General features: G+C 33.5%; 1 protein-coding gene, 1 non-coding gene and 2 pseudogenes across 2 annotated transcripts; 2 read left to right on the top strand and 2 right to left on the bottom strand.

Moving 5' to 3' along the window:
* The first annotated feature begins 8,216 nt into the window (after positions 1–8,216).
* LOC120144322 lies at positions 8,217–13,463 on the top strand (annotated as a pseudogene).
* Positions 13,464–14,461: 998 nt separating this feature from the next.
* LOC120144344 lies at positions 14,462–14,561 on the bottom strand. The gene has a single exon (XR_005518027.1). It is a non-coding gene; the product is annotated as a small nucleolar RNA snoR1 (small nucleolar RNA).
* A 588-nt stretch (positions 14,562–15,149) lies between these two features.
* LOC120144321 (universal stress protein A-like protein) lies at positions 15,150–16,460 on the top strand. The gene is made up of 4 exons (XM_039158414.1): positions 15,150–15,396; positions 15,934–16,055; positions 16,153–16,271; positions 16,352–16,460. Exons 1-4 carry the CDS (start codon positions 15,150–15,152, stop codon positions 16,458–16,460), a joined length of 597 nt encoding a protein of 198 aa, XP_039014345.1.
* A 588-nt stretch (positions 16,461–17,048) lies between these two features.
* LOC120144320 lies at positions 17,049–17,929 on the bottom strand (annotated as a pseudogene).
* Positions 17,930–25,173: the final 7,244 nt, after the last annotated feature.

The following is a 25,173-nucleotide window of genomic DNA, read 5'->3' as shown; positions in this document are numbered from 1 at the left end:
CAAGAAAGTTATTGTGGATATGGTGCATATCAACCATCGAAGGAGAGTCAACTGGCGTAAGAAGGAAGTGGGTTGGATCAAGTGCCACATTCACAATAATTTTTCTCAGAATCTGAAGAAAGAGGTCCATGGGATCATCTTCTTCATCACGGACAATCTCAATTTAAGGTGATGACATCAAATACCTTGAATACTCCATCGTTTTCACCTAAAGATGTAAATCAAAGTGGTGGAGTAATGTTCAGTACACCGGAACCAGAAGAAGATGAAGGTGGATGACCACGACAAAATCAACGAGCACCACGTCATTACTATTATACCACTCCTCGACATCGGCAAGAATTGCACAAATATATGTAATAAATTTGTTTATTTAAGTTTTTGTACTCAATAATTAATTGTATAAAAAATCATTGATAAGTAATAAAATTTAATTACAAAAATTTCAGTCATATTTAGTGGAGTTTATAAAAGTACAAGTAGTATCGGTACTCCTTTTATGGGTATCGATACTTCCTTTATTATTTTTAAATAAAACTAGTTGTTACTAGTCGTTGGGGTTGACGGTATCAATATTGTGAAAATGGTATCGATACTACTATGTAAAGTTGTATCAGTACCCCTTTGGGTATCTATATCTATTTTGCATTCTGGAATATGAGCAAACTTATAGTATCGATACTACCTAGATAGTATAAATACTTTTTTTTCTTAGGGTATCGGTACCAGATGAACAATATTGATAATATTCATATAATATTGATACTGTCAAAAATAGTATATGTACTTAATACGTGAACTTTGAATTATTTTTTGAAAAACTTTTGAAGACTTTGAACAAATTCAATTAAGTCCAAAAACATTTTTACTTAATTTGTTATATTAAAATATTACAAAACATGGTTTAACATAATACAAGTTAAAAACATAGTTAAAAAATACATAGTTAAAGTACTTAATATTTTGTAACACCTATTTTAGCGTTCAACTCGATATTTTGGAAGATGTGCACAATGTTTTATGTTATGACCTTCATCTCTGCAGTGGCCACAAAGTTTGGGTAGACCTGGATCTCTTTGCGGATCATCCATATCACTATGAATTCGGTTAGATTCAGGTCAACCCCGTAACTTCCTACACAATTGAGGATTTGGCAACCATTCCTCAGAAATTGTGCATGTAGGTCAGTATGCTTCATTTGGGAGGTACATGAACTCACAACTGTAAATGTTGCGCATAGTGTGCAAGTTATATAGTCATCATCATATAAGTATGGGTCAACATTGATGTGTATACATGCAACAACAGTGTGAGCTCATGGGAACCTAAAAGTTTGAAATCGACCACAGTCACACCATCTTTCATTCAGATTACCAGTATATGTTGTAGAATTACCTCCCTCATGTGGTCGAACTAGTGCTTAGACAACGATATCATAATCAAGTCTGGCAAAATTATGGACAAACATCGATGTCGCATGTGTTTGATTCTTTTGTGTTGCCTTCTCTAAATCTAGAGCCCAATTTCTCTCATAGTTGATCATGGCATCAATTTGTGCACTTTTTTCTGCCCATACTTTACCCAACCTAAAGTAAATACCCCTAACAATACTTGCTATCGGGAGATGTCGAGTCGCTTTCAGCACTGAGTTGATACATTCAGCAAGGTTGGTAGTCATATGGCCGTAACGTCGACCCTGAACATCATATGTTTGTAACCATCTCTCCTTAGAGATTTCAGCGGCAAATTCATACACATCATCTCTGTATCTTCTAAAATTTTCAAGTCGTGCACGGAAGTTTGGTTGAAGTAAAGCATACCCTAAAAAGTAATAAATTAAATGTTATTGTGAAATAAAAAAATAACTAAATGAAACAAAACTAATTGATGAGAAATGATTTAATACTTACCCATGTTGATAATCTCCTTTTTGATCTTTTTCCGCTTAAACATCTTCATTGCATTTGACGCGATATGACGTATACAATAGGCATGATATACGTGCGGAGATGTCCATCTATTTTCGGGTCTAGAAATTGTGCTTAACAACCTAGATGATCGATATGATATCATACAAACCCCATCTTAAGTGACAACATGAGAACGCAAGTTGGAGAGAAAGAAATTCCAAGTTTCCTCCGATTCATTTTTAATAATGGCGAAGGCAATGGGGAAAATATTTATGTCTCCATCTTTTGCAACGACTATCATCAAGACGTGTCTGTAGAGCCCATACAGAAAAGTGTCATTGACTTGAATCATTTGTTTGCAAAATCTAAACCCTTCGATAGTTGACTTAAACGACCATAATAAGCCACCAAAATTCTCTTCCCGGGGATAACGTCTCCCTCAAGCGTGACTGCAAGATAAGTATATTACCTAACAATGGTTCCAGGGATGAAAAATTTCATTGCTTGCAGCAGACGTGGTAGCTCATTATATGACTGATCTCAATCACCATACAACAAGGTCATTGCTTTCTATTTAGTCATCCATGCCTTGTAATAAGTCAGCATATAACCAAATGTATTCCGAATAGATGCCACTAACATAGAAACGAGCACTATTGGATTTTTAGAATAAAGAAGTTTATTGTGTAAGAGATTGAAGATGAAAAGTGTGTTTTGTGTGTAAGAAATGAAAGGAGTATGTTATGTATGTTAAATTTTTAGCCGTTGGAACTTCGTCATGCTGGTGTGACGAGTTCCATTGATTTTTTTGAAATTGTTCGTTCAACAAAGGTCAATCCAATGGTCAACAAATTCAAACTTATACCCGTTGGAACTCATCACTCCGACATGATGAGTTCCATCAACAATAAAATAATATTTTTTTAATACTTTTAAAAACTTCAAAAAAATTATTTTTACTATAAAAATATATTAAAATAATTAGACTGTAAGACTCACGTGACACGACCCATTAAAAAAGTATATCATATGTAATTCGTCACGTCAGTATGATGAATTTCATGGGCATTATAGCATTTACTTTATATCCCAAAATAAATTTTTTTGTTGCCCTATTAGGTCAAATAATCTACCTGTCTGGATTATTGGGTTAAAAAAACCGTTATTTGACGAATCAATTTGTATAAAAACCATATATTAATCGCACCAATACCTTAACAAGAACTGTCGGTTCATGTTGGTTAAGCAATAATAACTCGGGGGCCACTTGTATTTTCTATACATAGTTTCTCTTTAATGGGATGGATAGATAAAATGACCGGTTAAAAGTGGAAGATGTTAGGGTCAGAGGAAAAAACTTGTTGGAAAAAGATTTGGGAGATTTTGACTTTGAAGTAGGGCTACATACCACAAACTATTCAAGATCGGCTTGATCAAAGCTTGATAAATATTCAGATTGAATAAATTTGACTCGAGCTCGAGCTCGACTCGTGTTCTTAACGAGTCGAAACGATCTACTTAATATTCGACTCGAATAGCTCGTGAAAAACTCGAAAATATAATATATTAAGATTTTTTAAAAAATAAATTATTAATAATATTAATATTTATGTATTGATTTTTTTTTAAAAATACAGTAAGATTTTTATGTATTTAAAGTTCAGATTCGAGTTTAAACTTTAATCGAGTTAAGTTTAAGAATTTTTTTCATTTCAAACCTTTTCGATCTGCTCACAAATAAATACTAATATTAATATGACACAAATAAATAAACATATAACAATATTTTAATATCAAATAATTATGACAAAATTATTATTAAATTGGGTAAATTGCATCAATTATCACTAAATTTTATTCTCTCTCATATTTCACTCATTGTACTTTTAATTTTTTTCAATTCACTCACTTAACTTTATAGATAAAATATTTTTGTCACCCACTGTATTTTTTCTCTAACAGTAGATGCTGTGGCTTTTTTATTAATATATAATTATTATATTCCAGGTCAGAAAGAAAGAAAATAAAAAAAACTACATAAATATGATTTTACAATTCGAAAATAAAAAAGAAATTAATAATTCAAGTTTGTTCAACAAAATAATATTTAATAAACATATATGAAAAATAATATGTATATATATATATATATATATTATAAAAACATGACAACGTAAAAGTAAATATTAATATGACACAAATAAATAAACATATAACAATATTTTAATATCAAATAATTATTACAAAATTATTATTAAATTGGTTAAATTGTATTAATTATCACTAAATTTTATTTTCTCCCCTATTTCACTCACTGTACCTTTATTTTTTTTCAATTCACTCACTAAACTTTACAGATAAAATATTTTTGTCACTCGCTGTATTTTTTCTCTAACAGTGGATGCTGTGGCTTTTTTATTAATATATAATTATTATATTCCAGGTCAGAAAGAAAGAAAATAAAAAAAAATCTACATAAATATGATTTTACAATTCAAAAATAAAAGAATTCCACGTCTTACAGGTAACTTCTTCTTCTTTCATGACATTTCCTCCATTCCCAAACATTTCCTCCATTCCCAACTCTCTAACATCGCTCGATCTACGATGAAAACTTTTATGAACTTTAAACAAATTTAAACTCATCCCCATCGAAAGCTTGCTAGAGATCTCAAGTGATAAAATCTGAACTTCTTTTATTTATTCACTCGTCAACCTATAGTTTCAAATCAAATCCATAGAAAAATGGTTTTTTATTGTTCTTGATGAAAAAGAACAGAAATAAATGTTTGCTTACGGATGAACAATTAGAATTATTATAAGAAGATGAAAAGGTAAAGCAATCCGAACGACAGTAAATATGGGGGAATCGATATGTAAGAACTAAGGAAAGAGATTAAAGAGTTAAAGAAATAGAATACTATTACTCTTGTATTGTTTTGACATGACTGTTGGCAAGTCTCAAGGCATCCCTCCTCCAATTTAAAGATGGATTCACTCACTCTTTTAAACCATTTGGAGGATGACTTCTTAGGAATTGTAGGAAAGTCAAACTAATATACGATTAATATACGATATTATTAGATATATTAAAATATTTTTAATAAATTTGATTTAGCGTTATCTATTATGTTGACAGACTAATAATATTTTAGGTAGAAAACAAGAAAAATTATTAAAAATTTGGTAACCGGTAAACTTTGGTTATCGGTAAATATCAATACATATATATAAGTGTCCATACTTATTTTAATGTAGAAAACATTAATTTAGGGTTATATTTTGAGTGAGTTTTAAGATATTAATTTAGTAATTATATATGTTTAATGATTTATTTTTATGTTACGGTATATATTATTATTAAGTTAAAAATAATAAACATATATATTATATATTTATTATTATCTTTGGTTATTGTTAAATTTAAATTCTAAATAATTTTTATAAAATATCTAAACAATGAAATAAATTTTTGTGTAAATGAAATTATTAAATTAATATTGTAGGTGGAAAACATAAAGCACTATTAAAATTTTTTGAAATATAAATTACATAACTTTCAACAAAGTATCGATACATGTACAAAAATATCTATACTTTTAACATATCTGGTAGCTATTTACCAGTTTTGTCACAATAAACTGGTTGTCATATTTTTACCTGTTATATTGTAAAGTATCAATACATTTTTATAAAAAGGATTAATCATGTAGCTCTTTACCGGTTTTGTCATAATAAAACTGGTTTTGTCATATTTTTACTTGTTATATTGTAAAGTATCGATACATTTTTTTTATAAAAAAGATCGATACTTTCAACATATCAGGTAGCTCTTTACCGATTTTGTAATAATGAAACTGGTTTTGTCATATTTTTACATGTTATATTGTAAAGTATCAATACATTTTAATAAAATATCGATACTTTCAACATATCAGGTAGCTCTTTACCGATTTTGTCATAATGAAACTGGTTTTGTCATATTTTTACCTGTAATATTATAAAGTATCGATACATTTTTATAAAGTATCGATACTTTATAGGAGCTATTACTGTTTTTCTTTTAAATTCCAAAAGTTTCGATATTTATTTAAATGAAATCGATACTTTCAACATATCCGGTAGGTAGTTTAATGTAATAGGTAGCGCCTATTTTTTTTACCGTTTATATTATTAGCAACCTTCAAAAAATCCGGTAGGTATTTTAATGTAATAGGTAACACTATTTTTTTACCGTTTACAGTATTAGCAGCCTTCAAAAAAACCGGTAGGTATTTTAATGTAATAGGTAGTTTAAATTTTGTTAACATTTATTCCTAAGGTAAGTTTAACATAACTGATAACAAATTAAGTAAGTAATTACCTATTTTGTTACATAAGCGTTATCTAATATGTTATTATGCTTGATAATATTTCCAGTAATTAATCAGTTATGTTATCTTTGGTAACATTTTAAGTGTTTACCTAATGTGTTGTAATAACAAATTAAGTAATTAACCTATTTTATTATATAAGCGTTACCTATTACGTTATATAAGCGCTACCTAATATGTTATTATGCTTGATAATGTTTCCAGTAATTAACCGGTTATGTTATCATTGGTAACATTTTAGGCGTTTACCTAATATGTTGTAATAACAAATTAAATAATTAACCTATTTTATTATATAAGCGCTACATATTATGTTATATAAGCGCTACCTAATGTGTTATTGTGTTTAATAATGTTTTTAGTAATTAACCGGTTATGTTATCATTGGTAACATTTTAAGCGTTTACCTAATATGTTATAATAATAAATTAATTAATTAACCTATTTTATTATATAAGCGCTACCTAATATGTTACTGTATTTGATAATATTTCCAGTTAAATAATATAACCATAACCGGTCTATATTTTAACTGGTTACTTATTTAACAACTCACACCGTTTTTTAGCCGTCTTTTAACCGCCGCACAACATAACTTCCCGACTTCTTAACATGGTGAAATGATCTACAAAACAGCAATATAATCACCTTCTTCAACATTCGGACTACTCAGTTCAATTTTTCAATCTTTCTCATGTTGAGTTTCCGCACCTAGGAATGAGTGGTGAAGGACACTGACGCATTGAAGGTTTTAACAATGTCAGCTTTTGTCATTGTTGAATCTGTTGCCAAGAACAGATGCATACTTCTTTCTTCTTCATTTAACATTTTATGTAGTGAAGTATGGTGATATAAAAATGACGTTATTTTTAGGTCGTAGGCCATGTCATAACGCGATAATTTATTTGATGGTGAAGTGACTAAAATAGAAATAATGTCAAAGTTAAATTAAAAAAATTAAAGGTACAATAAATGAAATAAAAGATAAAATAAAATTCAATAATGATGGGTGTAACTCCATATTTGCATCTAACTTGAGCTTCTTCTTCCTGTACGTTACGACTAATATATTTCCTTTTCCAATTTATAAACTCGGCTAAATCAAAGTTCATTTTGGTACAATAGTAATCAACGGTTTCTAAACTTTTTCGACCAATAATACTGTTGGCTAATGGTTATCGTTTCAGCAGTCTTTGCAGACCCAAAAAGGGAAAAAAGATCGAAATTTGAATCTACGTTTTTGATTTGAATCCGCTGAAACTCTAGGTTTGTTTCTAATCTATGAATAGCTTTAGTTGTCTTCTTCTTCTTCTTCTTTGTTTACTAAATTATATCTGATTAGTTCTTTTTAGATTTTAAGGTTTGGAATTCTAGAGGAGATGCTGAAACTCTCAAGCGATTTTATGAATGCTAAGTTACTTTGATAGTGAGGTAGAATTTGGAGTTACAGTTACAATTTAGGCTAATTTTTTGTTTTGTAATTTAAGCAGGAATTGAATAAAATGTTGCCTTTGTTGACGTGGGAATTTGGAATTGCTTTATAAAAGTTGAAATTTGAATGAAATGCATTGGTCTCTCTTATTCAATTATTGTTTTTGTTCATGAAAGTTGATGGTAAAGAAGAGGTTAAATAATGTATTTGCTTGTTCCAATAGTTCAATCATAGAATATTTGTTGTAATGCCTGATTTTCTTTCCCTTGTTATTAATTAGGAAACTGTTTCTCTATTCAACAAAAAAGTGCATGTAAGGCCATTAACTTGATGAAGTCAATGTACTTGAATACTGCTCCGCGTTAAAGAAGAGAAGATGCTACCAACTGGAAGAAACCCCACATTATATTGACGATCCAATCGTTAGTTGAATTCTTGTTTTTGTTAATCGGAACATCTAGAAGTAAAGAAGGTGGTAAGGGTATGCTTTGAAAAGAAACCATGGAGCGTCCTTTGGAGAAAAGGTATCCAGTCAATGCAAAAGACTACAAGATATATGAAGAAGTTGGAGACGGTGTCAGTGCCACTGTGTACAGGGCTTTATGCATTCCACTTGATGAAATTGTCGCTGTCAAGGTTCTTGATTTGGAGAAGTGCAACAATGATCTGGTAAGTATTGCATTTTGTTATTTGTTTCTTGACAGTCATGTACTTGTGTTTACTTTTACGCTTATCTTATGAGCCCCAACAGTCCCACCACATCAAAAGTTAACATAAAACATTTGATTTGAAGTACTGCATGCGTTCTGTTCACGAGTGATGCAGGATGGTATTCACAGAGAGGTGCAGACCTTGAGCTTGATTGATCATCCAAATGTACTACGGGCACATTGCTCATTTACTGCTGGCCATAACCTTTGGGTTGTGATGCCATAAATGGCTGGGGGTTCCTGCTTGCATATAATGAAATCTGATTATCCAGAAGGTTTTGAAGAGCCTTTCATTTCAACCGCGTTGCGTTAAGTTCTTAAAGCTCTTGTTTATCTGCATTCCCATGGGCACATTCACAGGGATGTGAAGGTATCCAATTTCCCTTTATTTTGTTTTTATCTCATATGTTTTCTTGTTTACTTCTGCTAGTAGTTTAAATATGATAAATGTGGGAAAATTTTCTTCTGCTCTCCATAGACAAAGACTTACACTGATAGTAGCTGTTATTTGTATCTATTAATCTGTAGTTTTATAAGACATATTCTCTTATTAATTCTTTAACTAGTATGATACCAGTTGTGCTACATATGTCAACTTTGTACTGCTTGTTATTTTGCTCTTGTTCTTTCTTCCTTCTATGGGGATTTTCTCTGTTGTTCTTATCTAAATTCCATAACTTCTATTTGCAGGCTGGGAATATTTTAATTGACACTGATGGTGCTGTCAAGTTGGCAGACTTTGGGGTATCAGCATGCATGTTTGATAGTGGGGACAGACAGCGTTCTAGAAATACTTTTGTTGGAACTCCTTGCTGGTATTTGTTTCCCTTCGTCTCTCTACTGTCTGGAATTTTGCTTTCATTGGGGCTTCCATTATGGGAATCCAGTCCTCACTGTGTCTTCTCATTGTTGCTTTTATATCAGGATGGCTCCAGAAGTTATGCATCAATTGCACGGTTATGATTTTAAGTGAGATGATTGCTTTTCTGATCTAGACCTTTTATTTGAACCAACTTTCTTTATTCTCTTCTTATACCTTTTAAATGATTCTGTTTCCCTTTTTTCTTTCTTGTCAACAGAGCGGACATCTGGTCTTTTGGAATAACAGCACTTGAACTTGCTCATGGCCATGCCCCGTTTTCCAAGTATCCACCAATGAAAGTAAATCTCTTAGTTTTCTAATGATTATACTAGTTGTTATTGCATGTATTTTGTTGTAGCTTCATGTTTTAGGTCATTGTTTGATTGTTTGCTTCCTTTTTGCTGCAGGTTTTATTAATGACCTTGCAAAATTCTCCTCCTGGTCTGGACTATGAAAGGATAAGAGGTTCTCAAATGTCTGTGGCTCTGTGCTATTCAATTTTGTCTTACTGACTGGTATCAGTTTGTTGGTATCTGATAGTGTTATGTTCTTTTCTAGTCTTTCAAAGAGATGGTAGCTACCTGCCTGGCGAAGGACCCGAAGAAATGTCCAACTTCAGAGAAACTTTTGAAGCACCACTTCTTTAAAAATGCACGCTCCTACAGTTATCTAGCTCGTACAATTCTTGATGGCCTTGCTCCATTGGGAGAACGTTTTAGGTTGCTTAAGGTCTCTTTCTTACCCTTTTTCTTTAACTTTGTGACCTCTGTTTAAGGTTGGGAATTAATTTGGAATTATTATCTGGTCTTTATGTTCAGACAAAAGAAGCTGATCTTGTCCAGAATAAGGCTCTCTACGAGGACAAGGAGCAATTATCACAGTTGAGTAATGGAAAGCATTCCCCCCCCCATTTTTTCAACAAAAAAAAACCCCAATAGTGCTAGGTTATTTCCTTTATGCACCTAGTAGTATTAAGGGCTTTATATACTGCATGATCCAATCCAATTTCACCTAGTTTTACTTTGACTAAAGAATGCCTATAATTTATTGAAGCATTAGTTTGAATACAAATTACTTTCACCTTGCAGCAAGAGTACATAAGAGGAATCAGTGCCTGGAATTTCAACTTAGAGGACTTGAAAAGTCAGGCTGCACTTGTAAGTAGCTTAAATTTCCCATGTCTTTTCCCCCTTTTTATTTATCTGGAGGTAGTCTGAGAACTGCTTCATGATCTTAATATCAGACTGCATGATCCAATCCAATTGCACCTAGTTTTACTTTGACTAAAGAATGCCTATAATTTATTGAAGCATTAGTTTGAATACAAATTCCTTTCACCTTGCAGCAAGAGTACATAAGAGGAATCAGTGCCTGGAATTTCAACTTAGAGGACTTGAAAAGTCAGGTTGCACTTGTAAGTAGCTTAAATTTCCCAGGTCTTTTCCCCCTTTTTATTTATCTGGAGGTAGTCTGAGAACTGCTTCATGATCTTAATATCAGACTGCATGATCCAATCCAATTGCACCTAGTTTTACTTTGACTAAAGAATGCCTATAATTTATTGAAGCATTAGTTTGAATACAATTCCTTTCACCTTGCAGCAAGAGTACATAAGAGGAATCAGTGCCTGGAATTTCAACTTAGAGGACTTGAAAAGTCAGGCTGCACTTGTAAGTAGCTTAAATTTCCCATGTCTTTTCCCCCTTTTTATTTATCTGGAGGTAGTCTGAGAACTGCTTCATGATCTTAATATCAGACTGCATGATCCAATCCAATTGCACCTAGTTTTACTTTGACTAAAGAATGCCTATAATTTATTGAAGCATTAGTTTGAATACAAATTCCTTTCACCTTGCAGCAAGAGTACATAAGAGGAATCGGTGCCTGGAATTTCAACTTAGAGGACTTGAAAAGTCAGGCTGCACTTGTAAGTAGCTTAAATTTCCCATGTCTTTTCCCCCTCTTTATTTATCTGGAGGTAGTCTGAGAACTGCTTCATGATCTTAATATCAGACTGTTTCACACGCAGATTCATGAGTATGATGATATCCTGAATGCAGAAGATCAAGAGGGGAGCAAGAAGCAAAGGGACATGCATGATGTAGTCGGATTATCACCAGAAAAGCTTGTCATTCCATTGCTGCAACTAGTCAGGAGGTAACATAAAAAATGGTTTCTGTATGATTAATTTGTCTGTGCTTCAATCCTTCTTTGATTCTCTGATTAAACTTGAGCTTCCAAATTTAAACTTTCCTTTTACTTGTTTCAGGAAGGGCTTAGTGGTCTTCAAGATTTGGAGAGTTCACTTGCTTCATTTCCTATTAAACCTCTTCAAGCACTCAAGTATGACATTTTTATGCTTGCATGATCTTGTTATTGCAAGCAATTTATTGTTACAACATTATAAGTTGAATATCATTTTTCACATCCAAAGGGATTATAGATTGCAATTTTTCAAATAGAAAGTGGTACTCTGTCACATGCTTAATCGATCAATTTTCAATTGATCTTTTTGTAGTAACTTCTGCAAATATTTTAAGAAAAAAATATGATATATGTTAGAGTGATTACATTTTCTAGGAAAAAAGAGGGGTTGAGATTCAAATTGATTTCAGTAATTTAGTTTTCCTTTATTTATGAAAATATTTTATGATTGGAGCAGAGGCTATTTTGACGTTGTTGAAGATGACGAGGGTGCAAATAGTCCAAATCAGAAAGGTGTTACCCAATTAGAAAGTGAGTTCATTACAAACTCATCAAGAGCTATGGACCAAGATGTTGGAAGATATGAGGTGAGAATTTCCGGCAAAGTATCTCTTTACCACGTCAGGTGATTCCACAGCATAAAAAGTTTTGGAGCGGTTCACTGATACCTGATAACCTTCCTCCCAACAATGTTACAGGAAATGGGGATAGGTAAGCTTTGTTCTAATTAATCCCGAGGCTCAAAACTTCCACCAAACATGATAGAATGCTTAAAACCTTTGAATTATCACACGTCTTTTTCCCTTTATAAAGCTCTAGATATGATGAGATTTTTAATTCTATAGATTGCATTTTTTTTCTCTTCTTTCATTAGTGTTTTATATTTTTATTTATTCCTCTAGAGGATCCCAATATGTATGATGTTGGGCACATGGACTTTCTTCTTCACTTGGCTCATCGATTCTGCTATTCTATAGTTAAAAGGATAATTGTTGCACTGTATTTGCCATTTACTGGGAAGATTTTTATGTCATCTGTATTAATTCTGGTTTATCAAAAACGTTCCCAAGGGACTTCCTACAGCCTAAATTTCAATCTGAACTCAACCACAGTGGTCCATTGTTGTACCGCCGGAGGAGAGAAACAAATAAGACCTCATCTGGTATTTCCTGGTTTTATTTTCTTCAGTTTCAACTTAGAAGTGATGCTACTTATTTGCAGTCTAATGAACTTAATTTGATTTCTTTCCTGCTTCTTATGTATCAGAGGATGCATTGGAGGGACCAGTTGTTCAACGGGGATGTTTTAAGGTGACTTCAGCTGATCTCAGTCCTAAGGTACAACCTTCTGCTGTTGCACAATAACATGTACAGCACCGTTTGGAATTGATTTATATTGTCGGTACTAATCAGCAGCACAGTTGGTCTCAATTTGGTAGGCATCATGTAGCATGCTGCATTAATACATCCTACACCATTGACTTCAGTATCATATCTAATAATTCTGCTAAAGGGCAATGTCCTTAACAATTCCTCTTTTGTTTCTTCTAGTATGGTTTGACTCATATAAGTACATTTCATGTGCGTGTCCTGCTGGATGCAAGTTATCTAATTTTAATCTGTAATATTCGTTGAAGATGAATATTAAGTATGGAACTTTGCAATTTATCTTTTAGGCAATGGCTTTAAAACCAATGCCATTGTTTTCTCTCATATAGGGACCGTCAAACTGCAGTTTTAGCCCCGCTACTGGAGGTTTAACCAGCCCAACATCTCTAAACACGACAACTAGTTTATTTCTGCCATCCCTACAAAGTATCTTGCAACATAATACCTTGCAAAGAGTATGTTTCTTTTAGTATGTATTGTCTCAATTCTTTCAAATAGAGATTGCTCGACTTAAATGTGTTTATATCGGTGTTGGTTTTGCCTTCAGGAAGAGATCGTTAGACTGATCAAGTATTTGGAGCAACATCTGGTAATGCCACTGTATTTTGATGTCTGCATTTTCTGCCCGCTTAATCATGAAAGAAATTATGATATTAAATTTAACTTCTCTTACTTAAAGGCAAGTTTGGGGACTCAGCTGAGGAGGGCTCGAATGACCTTTCACAGGTAATCAATCAAACCTCTACTTCACACTCCGGTGAACCCTTAAGTGCTTTCTTAAGGTTAATGCCCCATGCTGTAATTACCTGATTATGTATTGATTAATTGTATGTGCAGATACAACCACCTTCTGCAAGGGAGAAAGTGCTGCAATCACAGGTGCTTCAGCAACAACAGAGGTACGAAATGAAAGCTAAGACTGCCGGTTTTCTTTCTTCATGCACGTTTTACGGACTGTATTTCGGTTTTCAGCATTGGGAACCTTTCTGAGGAATTGCAGCAGCAGAAATCGAAAAACATGCTGGTTTGTGAACGAACTCGCTCTTGTTGTTTCGGTTGCAATAGATATTCCATTTTTGTCTACCCACTGGGAACCAAATTCATTTGTACTTCCCGTAATCACCTTGCAGTTAGAGAAACAATTAAATGCATCAACCGACAACCAACAGTGAAGGCAAGAGATAAATTTGGGGTGATGATTTTCTATATATGAAGCTGCCGGATTATTTTGTCTTCAGTGCCAGGGTTCGTAAGGTTTCAAAAGGTTGAGGCATGGAAGTGTTTCATTTTAATGTAATTTGTAGTGCACCATATCCATGGCCAAGGTTGAGTTTTAAGCTGTACTTACAAATTGAGATCCCATTGCTTGAATCTCAAGGTACTTGAAATTTATTGACGCTATATTGTAATACGATTACAATCTGTTTATTGCAATATTCGCTCTTTGAACATGAAAAAAAAAACAATTGAAAGCTTGATAGTCGAAGAACTTTAATATATACATAAAAAATCGAAGTATAATGTTAAACTTCAAACTGGGCTTCAATAAAGTTTGAAGAATAGAAAGCTTGATATTTGAAGGGCTCAGAGAGTTGCTGTTTCTGCTCAACGAAAATGCTTTGAGAAAAGCTTCTCTCATACAAGAGGTGTCAGAAATTATAAAGCTCTCTTCACCTTCGCCCTCTTACCAATTAGAAGAAGGAAAAAAAGACTTACGAAATTAATCAAAGAATGAAGAATGGTGGAGAGGTGAAGCAACGGAGCTCATGTCGGCTTTGAAGATTTAGGGTTTTCTGGCTTAGACTGTGAGAATTGTTGGATATTAGTAGCTTCATTTATTGGCCTTTTGGGGCCAGCAGCTGTTGAGATTAATATTTGGGAAAAGCCTAAAAGGGCCCAAATATTTTAGTTTTGGTGCCGAAAAGGCTTTTCTATTTAACGCAATAGTTCTGAATAAATATTAGCATATATTATTTTTAAAAAATTCTTTTAAAATGAAATTATTGCCTAGACTTTTGAGATTTATCCTTAATATTTTATATCCTAGACTTTTAAGCAGGGCTCACCGGTTATTGTAACTGCCAAAGTGCACAATAGCAATCCCTGCTAAATTTTTATGTAAATTGCGCGCTCTCCCACGTTTTAACCTCTACCTCGCTGAGCCCTTTTTCATTTGAGTCTTGAAAAGATAGACAGTTCCAAGAACAGCTTAGAGAGACAAACAGAAATCGAGTGCCGAGTAGTTATTCAGTGAGTAGGAAGTAGAAAAATGGCAACAGGAAGCGCGGCAAATGTGACTCGGATAATGTTGGCAGTGGACGTGTCAACTATGGTTGGTTACCCTATCGCTTGCATAAGTAGCTTAGGAGCTTTTAAGTGGGCTATTCAAAAGATCGTTCGATCGAACGTTTCTGATTTCGAGCTTCTCCTCCTCCATGTTCCATCTGATCAAGCTTTCTGTAAGCGCGTGATTGTATTAGGGTTTTCTAGACTATGTGATAATGCTGTTCGTGTTTGTATGCTTGAATTTGTCGAAATCACTTTGATTTTCTGATTTATGAATGGCGGATGTTAGGTTTGATTGATCGTTTCTTGAATCTTTTGATAGGTTGTTTGGTTGCAAAGAAAATAAATTGTTTGACCACTGATAAAAAGAAAACCAACGTTTGCACTGATGTTAAAAGCATGCAAATGCATTTTGGAATAAAATACCGATCGTTTCTTGAATCTTTTCAAAAAAAAAAAATTGGCTTGATAGAGTTGCAGATACTAGTTCAAAGTATAGCAATAACATTTATAGGCTTGGCATGTTTAAGCTTCGGGTCTGAAACTATGAACTCCCATGGGAGGGCAGATATTGTACTGCTTCGTTTGGTTACAAAGAAAATAATCTGTTTGGAATGAACTCCCAAAGAAAGTCAAAAGATTTTTCATTCAATAAAGAAATTTTGGAATGAATTGCCGATTGTTTCTTGAATTTTTAGAATCAGCCAATGAGTAATGATAGGTACTGAAGTTATGGTTTATTCTTTCGACGTGTTCTTTTCCATCAGGTGGCGGCGACATTGGCAAAATATATACGTCTCCCGAGTGTTTCGAGACCATGGAGTCCAGAGACCATGCGAGAGGTCTTCATTTGCTGGAATACTTTGTCAAAAGGTGTAAAGAGATTGGGGTAATCTTTCATTCCTCAACAGATTATCATTCATAAGTATAACTAAACATTTGAATGTTTTAGTTCCCCCGGTATGATAAAATTTTGCCCACTCTAGGTTGCTTGCCAGGCCTGGATCGTGACAGGCGATCCGAAGACTGCTATCTGTCTCGAAGCAAGGAGGATCCAACCTGATCTCCTTGTCATGGGTAGTAGAGCACTCAGTCTTGTCTATCTGTACGTTTTCATCCCTTCACTCTCCAATATTCGAGATACTTGTCCCTAGAAGAAGTTAATTTGGTGTTTGGTTTGTCCAGGTCTATCGGTACATCTGTGAGTGACTTTTGTTTGAAGCATGCTGAGTGCCCCGTTGTACGCATCAAGCGCAGACCAGATGAAGCACCACTAAACCCTCTATATGACTGAATTTGTTTCAAAGGCTGTGGATTTTCTCATTGTCTTTACAGAATTTGTTTCAAAGGCTGTGGATTTTCTCATTGTCTTTACAGGTACCCTGTTAGACGAGTAAATTTGTTTCACGGTGGTAGTTTTGAGTTGATGAAATTGCATAATCCTTTCTGATGCTTTACCTAAGCTTATGCAAGGCCATGGATGAGTGAATGGTAACAAGAACTAAAGGACCATGCCTATATCAATATATAGAATCCTAATTCATGTAACACCAGATGGCAAACTTCAACATCAATAAAATCTTATCAGCAGGTAATATCCTTAAACCAGAGAATAGATAATTAGTAAATAGAAAAAAAGGATGCAAGTTACTTTATCCAACGTGTCTTTATACCTCACTCTGTGCTTCGGATTAATTTCTGAGGACACCATTTCATGCTGATATCTGCATGTGGTCATTCATGAACCCTGATGGTGTTCATATATTTTATGGTAGTTACTTTTAACATGTCTAGCATTAATGCGAGCTTCTTAAGTTTGCATAGACAGACGTTGTAATCAGACACAAAGGGCATTTAGATTTTGGATAGACAAGAGATTGTGATTTGAAGAACAACTCGAATTTGCAACCTTATCCAATAACGAAATATCAAACTAGCAATGTCCTAGTTTCATTTAGCCAAGTTCATCCGTAAAGGAGGAATTCAATTGAGCATTTTAACAAACAGAACTGACGCAAAACAAGATGACCCTCGAAAATGTAGACTCTCTACGCAATAGAAAATTTAGCTCCAGCTTCTTCAAGCTGTTTCTTGGCATCGTCAGCCTCCTCTTTCGAAACCCCTTCCTTGAACTTCTTGGGCAACCCTTCAATCAGCTCCGTCGCTTCTTTCAATGCCAAACTCGTCAGACCCTAACCGCTTTAATCACCGCAATCCTCGCATTGCTGGGAACCTCCTCAATCACTACATCGAACTCCGTCTTCTCCTCCACAACGGTGGTTCCAGCACCGCCTGCATCAGGGGCGGCAACCGAGACGGCGGCAGGGGCAAATGCAGCGGCGGAAACACCGAGTTTCTCCTGGAGGAAGTCAACAAGGGTCCGAGCTTCTTCGAGGGTTAGGTTGGAGATTTTGGTGCCGGGCTTTTCGATCTTTTCGGGAGCTGCGGTGGCGTTGAGAGGACGGAGGTGAGGCGGGCGAGGTTAGAAGGGGCGGCGAAACGGAGAGGGAATTGGAGAGAAAGGGTTTTAGGAAGGAGAGAAGAAGAAGAAGTAGTAGTAGGTGGCGGATAAGACGGGGAACGGAGAGAAAGAGATGAAGCGTTGAGGAAGCCATTTTTTATCTTTTCCTCTGTTTGGATTGAAAGGAGATGCAGAGGGATTCGGATAAGGTTGAAAGGAAATGGGGAGTGAGTGTACAGTGAATATAAAGTGAAACAACTGTTGTCGAAAAAAAGAAAATAAAAGGCAAAAACAATTGGGGGCGTTCAGAGAATCGAACTCGGAACCTCTCGCACCTAAAGCGAGAATCATACCACTAGACCAAACACCGGGCTTACTTTTTATAAACATTTTTTATATTTATATTAATATTTGTGGGGGATGGTCAATTATTGTGAGTATATTTATGAAAATATAAACCTCCAAATTATAATAGTATGATATAGATAGCATTATCCAGTGATTTATTTAAAATAAAAAAAAATATAAAAAATTGAATAATTTTAAATTTTACATATAATATTCTAAAATTTATGATTTTTATAAATTTCATGATATAATAAATTATGACATTATAATATAATCTATTTATATCATATTCTTTCGAATTCAAATTATTACAATATAAAAGTGACAGGGAACAAAAGTTTTGATGAACATATAATTTTACATTGAGTAACAGCTTTGAATAATCAATTGAAAAACTGCAAAGCAATCACAGACAGACAAAATTTCAATGCTATCATTGGAACAAAGATGTTACAAACGAAATATAAAGTAGCTCAATTATGGCTGAATTTTATTTATCTTATTTTGTTTGCTTTCTACAAATATCCAAACATGAAAATAAAAAGATACATTTCTTTTAAATATTTGAAAAAGCAAATTAAAGACCCACAAAAACGAAGAAATCGATTTTATTTCAGCAATATGCAAATGCCGCTATTGATGCACCCAAAACAATGCATATGGTGGAAGGGCTTTTCCACGGTAAGGCCATAACTGCCTTCTTCAATCCGAGATTTTAGGCTCGGATCAGGGGTGAATCGAAGGACTTAGGTGAAAGTGATCATCTCTTAAAATTTTTATGATTTTATATATTTTTTATTTTTTAACTAAAAATATATTTTCACATCCCTAAACTTTTATAAATTTCTTTTTTTTTATAGAAAGTCGTTAGTTTGATTAACAATAAAAAATATCCAAAATTACAATAAAGATTTACAAGCATAACCGGTAAACCTAAAATATAATTATGATATTTTCCTATTATCATTCACAAAAAAACAAACCACCTAGATCACATAAGGACTAAAGAAAGAAAATTTTTAAAAAGACTCGAATAAAATGAATATACGAACAAATTTGACTGCATCGGTAAACGAACCATAAAAGGGTATGAAGCTACTGAAACACCACCGACAAATCGCAAATCAGAATCAAGCGACGTGAGAAAACTATTCACAAACACAAAACGCGTATCCAAATCAATCCGAGAGTCCATAGCAAAGAAGATCATCATGATAAAAAAAAAAAGCGTTATCTTGATCAGTCGTGACCATGATGTCAAATCCAACACTGAGAAAAAATAAAAACAACGACAAAAAATCGTAAACAATAACAAAAAATCGTAAAATACTAAAAAAATATAAAAACATGTCACAATGACAGAGATAAATATGTCATAAAAGCAGAGAACATGTCACAAAGACATAATTATTCTTATTAAAAAAATTAATATTAAAATTGATATCTTCGTCATTTAAATAAAATAAAAAATAAATTAATAAATAAAATTAACACAAATTATTAATAAAAAAAAAGAAAGCGGCTAGTTTAACTATTAATATTAAAAAAATAATAAATTTAGTCTCTCTTAAAACTTAATAAATTTATCTATTAACATCAAATATTGCGTCGGTCCCTGATTTAAATTCAGATTCGACTGTTTTCAAAGCAGAGTTTGATACGCTGCTAGATCCTCAACCACTGTCACCCCTTCTAAACTAAAAGCAAACCAAAGTTAGCCCATTTTGATGAGGTGTCAGCTTCTTAGACCCAGGCCCCATTTATGTCCAACAAGAAGTCCGACCCATAATAATAATAATAATTATTATTATTACTATTTTCAAGATTCTAACTGAGTTTAATGTCATCATATACTAATTTATTTAGAAATTATTAATTTGTTTATATTTAATGGTATAAATGTATAATATATTATTTTAATGGTATCTTCATTTTTTTTATATCTCTTATATAGAAAATTAAAAGTCACTACTTAGGAACTAAACATGTGACTAATAGTGGATTAAAATATAATTATTCACCACTATGGATAAGATTTTTATGGAGTAAATAGAAGTAATAATAATAAATAAAATCTCCATAACAACTGAAACAAGAGAATGCTTTAGAATTTATTTTTGGGTTCATGATTTTTCCGAAATGAAAAAGAAACGTTTATTTCTACAAAAATGTAACATTTTGTGTCCGTTTCAAATGGAAAATGTCACAATTAGATAACGAAGCTTGAATGAGACTAATAAAAAATCAATCGAACGTTTATTAAACATATCGAGTACACAATCAAGCATTTAAGACAATTTTGTTCATAACTTAGAACCACATTGATCAAAGAAGCAATTAAACCAAGCAATGTACACTACTCAAACAATTCTGACATTTTAAGCCCAGATAGGTAGCTCTATACTTTGGATTGATACCTTGTCTAGGAGTATCGATATTTGTAATTTACCATTGACATATACAAATATCTAAGAGTATGGATATCCTTAATTTACTCTAGACATACAAATAGCAAGGATGAGTCTGCAATGCACCTCACACACCGCAATATACCACTAAAGCAACGTACTGAAACGTATCACTAATTAAATTCACTTTATTAAGTAAATAACAAAAGGATAAATTCTACGTTTAGTACTTACACTATCATTTTTACTTCGTTTTAGTACCTAAATTTTCTTCTTCTTTTTTTAAATCATTAACGATAATGAGATGTGGCATGACATGCCAATTTTTTTAATTTCTACATCATTTTTTTATTTCTCCATTAATATGTTTAATTAATTTTATTCAACCAATAAAATGGTAACACGTGTCACCGATTATGAGGATAAAATAAAAGATATTATTCTTGCACTTAGCATGAATTGAACCTAGGCATGTTACATGAAATGCAAGATACTCAACCATTGAATTAAGCCAATTATTTTTATTAATTTTATCATATTTTGTATTTAACTTATATAATAATATCACCACAAGATCAATATTTTCCGATGATTACAACATTTGAGTACGAGACACTTTAAATTAATGATCGAAAGTTTAGTCATTCATCTATAATGTGAATATATTTTTATTAGAGAAAATAACCTCAGTGAAAAAAAAATGTCTTATAATATACGAATTTAACCAACTTTTTTTGGATTTTCCAAAATGACCAACAAATTGGCAACGCGAATTCCAATTTCGCAACGCAAATATGTAAATCGCATTGCGATTTTCCAAATTCTCGTTGCGATTTTCCAAATTCGCGTTGCGATTTTCCAAATTCGCAACGCGAAAGTCAAATTCGCAACTGAATTTCAAATTCGCAAAGCGAATTTAATTTCGCAACAGGTTTTAGTTTCGCAACACAAATGTTTTGGGTATATAACAACGCAGCAGCAACTCATAACCTAAATCCCTAAATCGCAACTCATTCCATCTCCATCTATCACTCTCTCTGGCGACATCCGTTCCTATATCCAACGACATCCTTCCCCATCTCTATTTTTTAACATAATTTTATTTCTATATAATTTTTCAATGATTTCTCTCCCAAATTATCAACTATCAACTTAATAAAGGTATGTTTTTCTCTAAGTTAGTGATGATATCTAGTTTATAGCTCGTTTGTTTAGTAAATTAATTTATAATTTTTAGAATGAAATCATCTAATGTTGATCATGTTTGGATAGATTTGTGTTTTGGAGGGTCATTGGAGAATGTTCATGGTGTTTTACAATATGTGCCTTTACCCATGAATCTTCAACTAAAACTGTCATTAAAAAAGTTAACTTATGAAACTCTAATGTTACGTGTTGCAAAGAAATTGAATTTAGAGCCTCTAAGTGGATTTAGGCTATCTTATTTGAGAAAAAGGTAAAGTTTATTTGTTAACCGACAATGAAGATGTTGAACGATTCATTGTTTACATTAGTGTTTCGCAAGAAGATGATGTTACATTATATGTTGTTGAACCTAGAAGTAGTGAAGTTGGGTCAGTAGCGGGTAGTAATCAACTAAGTTCCTCAACCCAAAATTTAATGGTTCCACCACAATTTCATCACCAAGCAAATTTTGTTTCACCGCATTTCCAATACCAAACACAGGCGCCTCTTGAATGATGATAGGTGCATCAGGCTTATTCTTACGGAGTCTTGGCACTAGTGGGGTGAACGGAGACGTAATGGTACGTGCACGACGTCTGATGCGTGAACCCTGTCGTGCAAGAAAAACCCAACGTAAAACATCTACCTTAACGGGCCGCTGAAAATAAATTAATATATAAATCAGTAAATAAATAAATAAATAATGTCGAAAAAAAGTTATTTGCATTTTTAGTATAGTATTAAAAAAAATTTACCTCATTGCGTAGAGTATTAACCTCATTCTGCAACAATAAAACAATCTCGCGTAGAGCGGCAACCTCATCACGTAAGGTAGATACCTCACCGCGTAGCGCACCATTGTCATCGCGTAAAAAATCCACCTCACCACGTAAAGATCGAACCTCATCATGCCATGCACCATTATCTTCACGTAAAGTACCAACCTCATGACGCAAAGTACCGACCTCATCACGTAATTCCCCTAACTCATCCCCGTGGAGGTGGAGAACAGGGAGATGGAGATAGACGGAGCCTCTTTGTCGGTCGCCTATCATGAGGTGATGGTGGAGAAGAGGCTCGATGATGTGATGGAATAGGTGATGGTGGATGTGGAGAAGAGGCTCGACCAGGTGATGGCTCAGGGTGTCGAGCTATAGAATCGACCCGATTGGGTGATGGCTCTCGAAGTGGGGGGTGCTCATCATCCGTCCCATCAAAAAACCGCTTACTAGCTTGCCACCAATCAGTGGCAAGCTCAGCATCTGAGGGTGTCAGCCTCTGTAATGGGTAGTTGGCCTCCTAACAATATAAAAGCTCAAACAAAGTTAAACGTGTACTAGTAATAACTTGTTTATATATGGTAGTATTTGTGTGTTAACTTACATCATTAATCGTCGTATATGGGAGTAAGTCTTTCCAATCCAACATGTGTTTCCTCTTCCAGGTAATAGCCCTAGGAATATCATTTGATCTTTTTATCTCATATGTCCGCATGCTGGGGGAAAACCTCAAATATCCAAATCTACAAACAATATAATACACAAACATTAGTAATTGTTAAATAATTAATTATAATTTTGGAAACATTATATAGAAATTCTTACCTTAAAGGCCCAAGTAAAGCATGTCAAAGTGTATTTAGAACCATCGCCCCGCAAACTTTTTCGATCCTCGAAGGCAGACGAAAACTTCTTCCAGGTAGCTTTCCATATATATGAATCTCACGGAAATAGGTTTCATGCATTTAGGTCCTCTACCAATAATATTAGGTCCTCAGAGATTGGTTGTCTGCCCTCTTTGCCTAAAAAGCCGGCATGCAAAAGTAGTAAATGGCATACTCGGACAACATCAAGGTCATCCATCCGAGTAAAACCATCTTTATCAAATAATCTCTTCAAGTCGTCGACATGTATACTCGGCTTCGACTTTGCCAGCTCAGGAAAAACCCGATATAACCATGATGGGCGGGCGATATAACTAGTGTACCGACCTACATCATCGTGTCCGAAGCGTAGACCGGTGATTAAGCAAAACTCCTCCCGCCCAAAACAAGTATACGCCGGTGCCGGAGGAAAATGAAACCATATCTCTTCATCACCACGTTGTACCCCCTCGGGTAGATCGTTAGTCATGGTCTGAAGAAACAAATGTGTCAACATAGCATCTCCACCCGGATGTTGTACTTTCAGCCATGGCCCGAAGCAAGTATCCTCAAACAATTTTCTTTGTAGAGGTATAAGCGTCGACGCAATTTTAGTGGCTATGCTTAATTTATTCCTTAAGGTCAATTGAGCCGAAAAAAATTTCTACAAAAACAATAAACATACCAAGTTAGATATACCAAAAACTACAAATTATACACTACAAACAGACATGATATTAAACAGTGAAAACAAAGCCAAATATGTTTCAAACTAGCATGGTATTCACCCAAGTCATTATTCCATCATAGTTCACAACATGCATCAGATAACATTCCAGAAGTAAGCACTTATATAAACATTTAAAAGGACAACATATAGGTTTAGTGCAGGTTCAAGGACAACATAAAGAGTAGTAGTTTATTCTACAAACTTAAATTAGCAACACTGTGAAGTTAGTATTTGTCTTTTTTTTGGTTGAAGTAATACAATTCATTCAAGTTTCAATTTGGCGAATAAAAGAAGTTTCTGAAACTTAAATTCGCAACGCGATTTTAGTTTTGCGTTGCGATTTTCATTTTCGCGTTGCGAATTTGGTGTTGTGATTTAGGGTTTCTTCAACAAAAAGACAAATACTAACTTCATAGGGTTAAAGACTAAACAGTTTAGCATTATTGGCAGCAACTGAATGAATTTAGCAATCTCAGTAAAATGGTTAATCTAATAATCATATAAAAATTTCAAAATAAAAATAAGAGATTAAAAAAACTAACCATCGGTGGTTGATTTTCCATTTCTGACCGTGAATGGTTGTGAGGGTTGATCTGAGAGATGGAGATAGACGGATTTCGTCGGAAATGGGGACGGATTTCGTCGGAGATGGGGACGGATGTCGCCGTAGAGAGTGAGAGATGGAAATGGAAATGTTTTAGGTTAGAGATGATTTGTGATAATATTGTTTACATTTGTGTTGCGAAATTAATATTGTGTTTCGCGTAAAAACATTTGACTTTCGCGTTGCGAATTTGACTTTCGCGTTGCGAATTTAGAATATCGCAACGTGAATTTGGAAAATCGCAATGAGATTTACATATTCGCGTTGTGAAATTGGAAACTGGGTTGCGAAATTGGAATTCGCTTTGTGAATTTGTTGGTCATTTTGGCAAATCCAAAAAAAGTTGGTTAAATTCGTATATTATAAGGCATATTTGGTGACTGAGGTTATTTTCTCTTTTTATTTTATCAAACTTAATACTTACTTATATCGTTATTAAATTAAAGAATCATCTTTCACTTTGTTTGGAAATAAAAAAATAATTAAATAGTTACTTTTATGTACTTATAAAATTTATATAAATTTAAATTATGAAAATATTTTAAAATATTTATTTATTTTACATTTATTTATTTTAAATAATATTATTTTTAAAATATATATTTAATTTTAAATAATTGTATACGGAA

Source organism: Hibiscus syriacus, unplaced genomic scaffold (genome assembly GCF_006381635.1).
Source record: "Hibiscus syriacus cultivar Baekdansim isolate YM2019G1 unplaced genomic scaffold, ASM638163v2 tig00110888_pilon, whole genome shotgun sequence".
Classification (NCBI taxonomy): domain Eukaryota; kingdom Viridiplantae; phylum Streptophyta; class Magnoliopsida; order Malvales; family Malvaceae; genus Hibiscus; species Hibiscus syriacus.
Note: the sequence above shows the minus strand (reverse complement) of the source record. Positions and strands in the feature narration are given on the sequence as shown.

Coding starts and splice junctions, on each gene's coding strand:
- LOC120144321 (XM_039158414.1), top strand. CDS start 15,150: ATGGCAACAGGAAGCGCGGCAAATGTGACTCGGATAATGTTGGCAGTG. Junction 15,397..15,933: donor TGATAATGCTGTTCGTGTTT/GTATGCTTGAAT, acceptor CTTTTCCATCAG/GTGGCGGCGACATTGGCAAA. Junction 16,056..16,152: donor AAAGGTGTAAAGAGATTGGG/GTAATCTTTCAT, acceptor TGCCCACTCTAG/GTTGCTTGCCAGGCCTGGAT.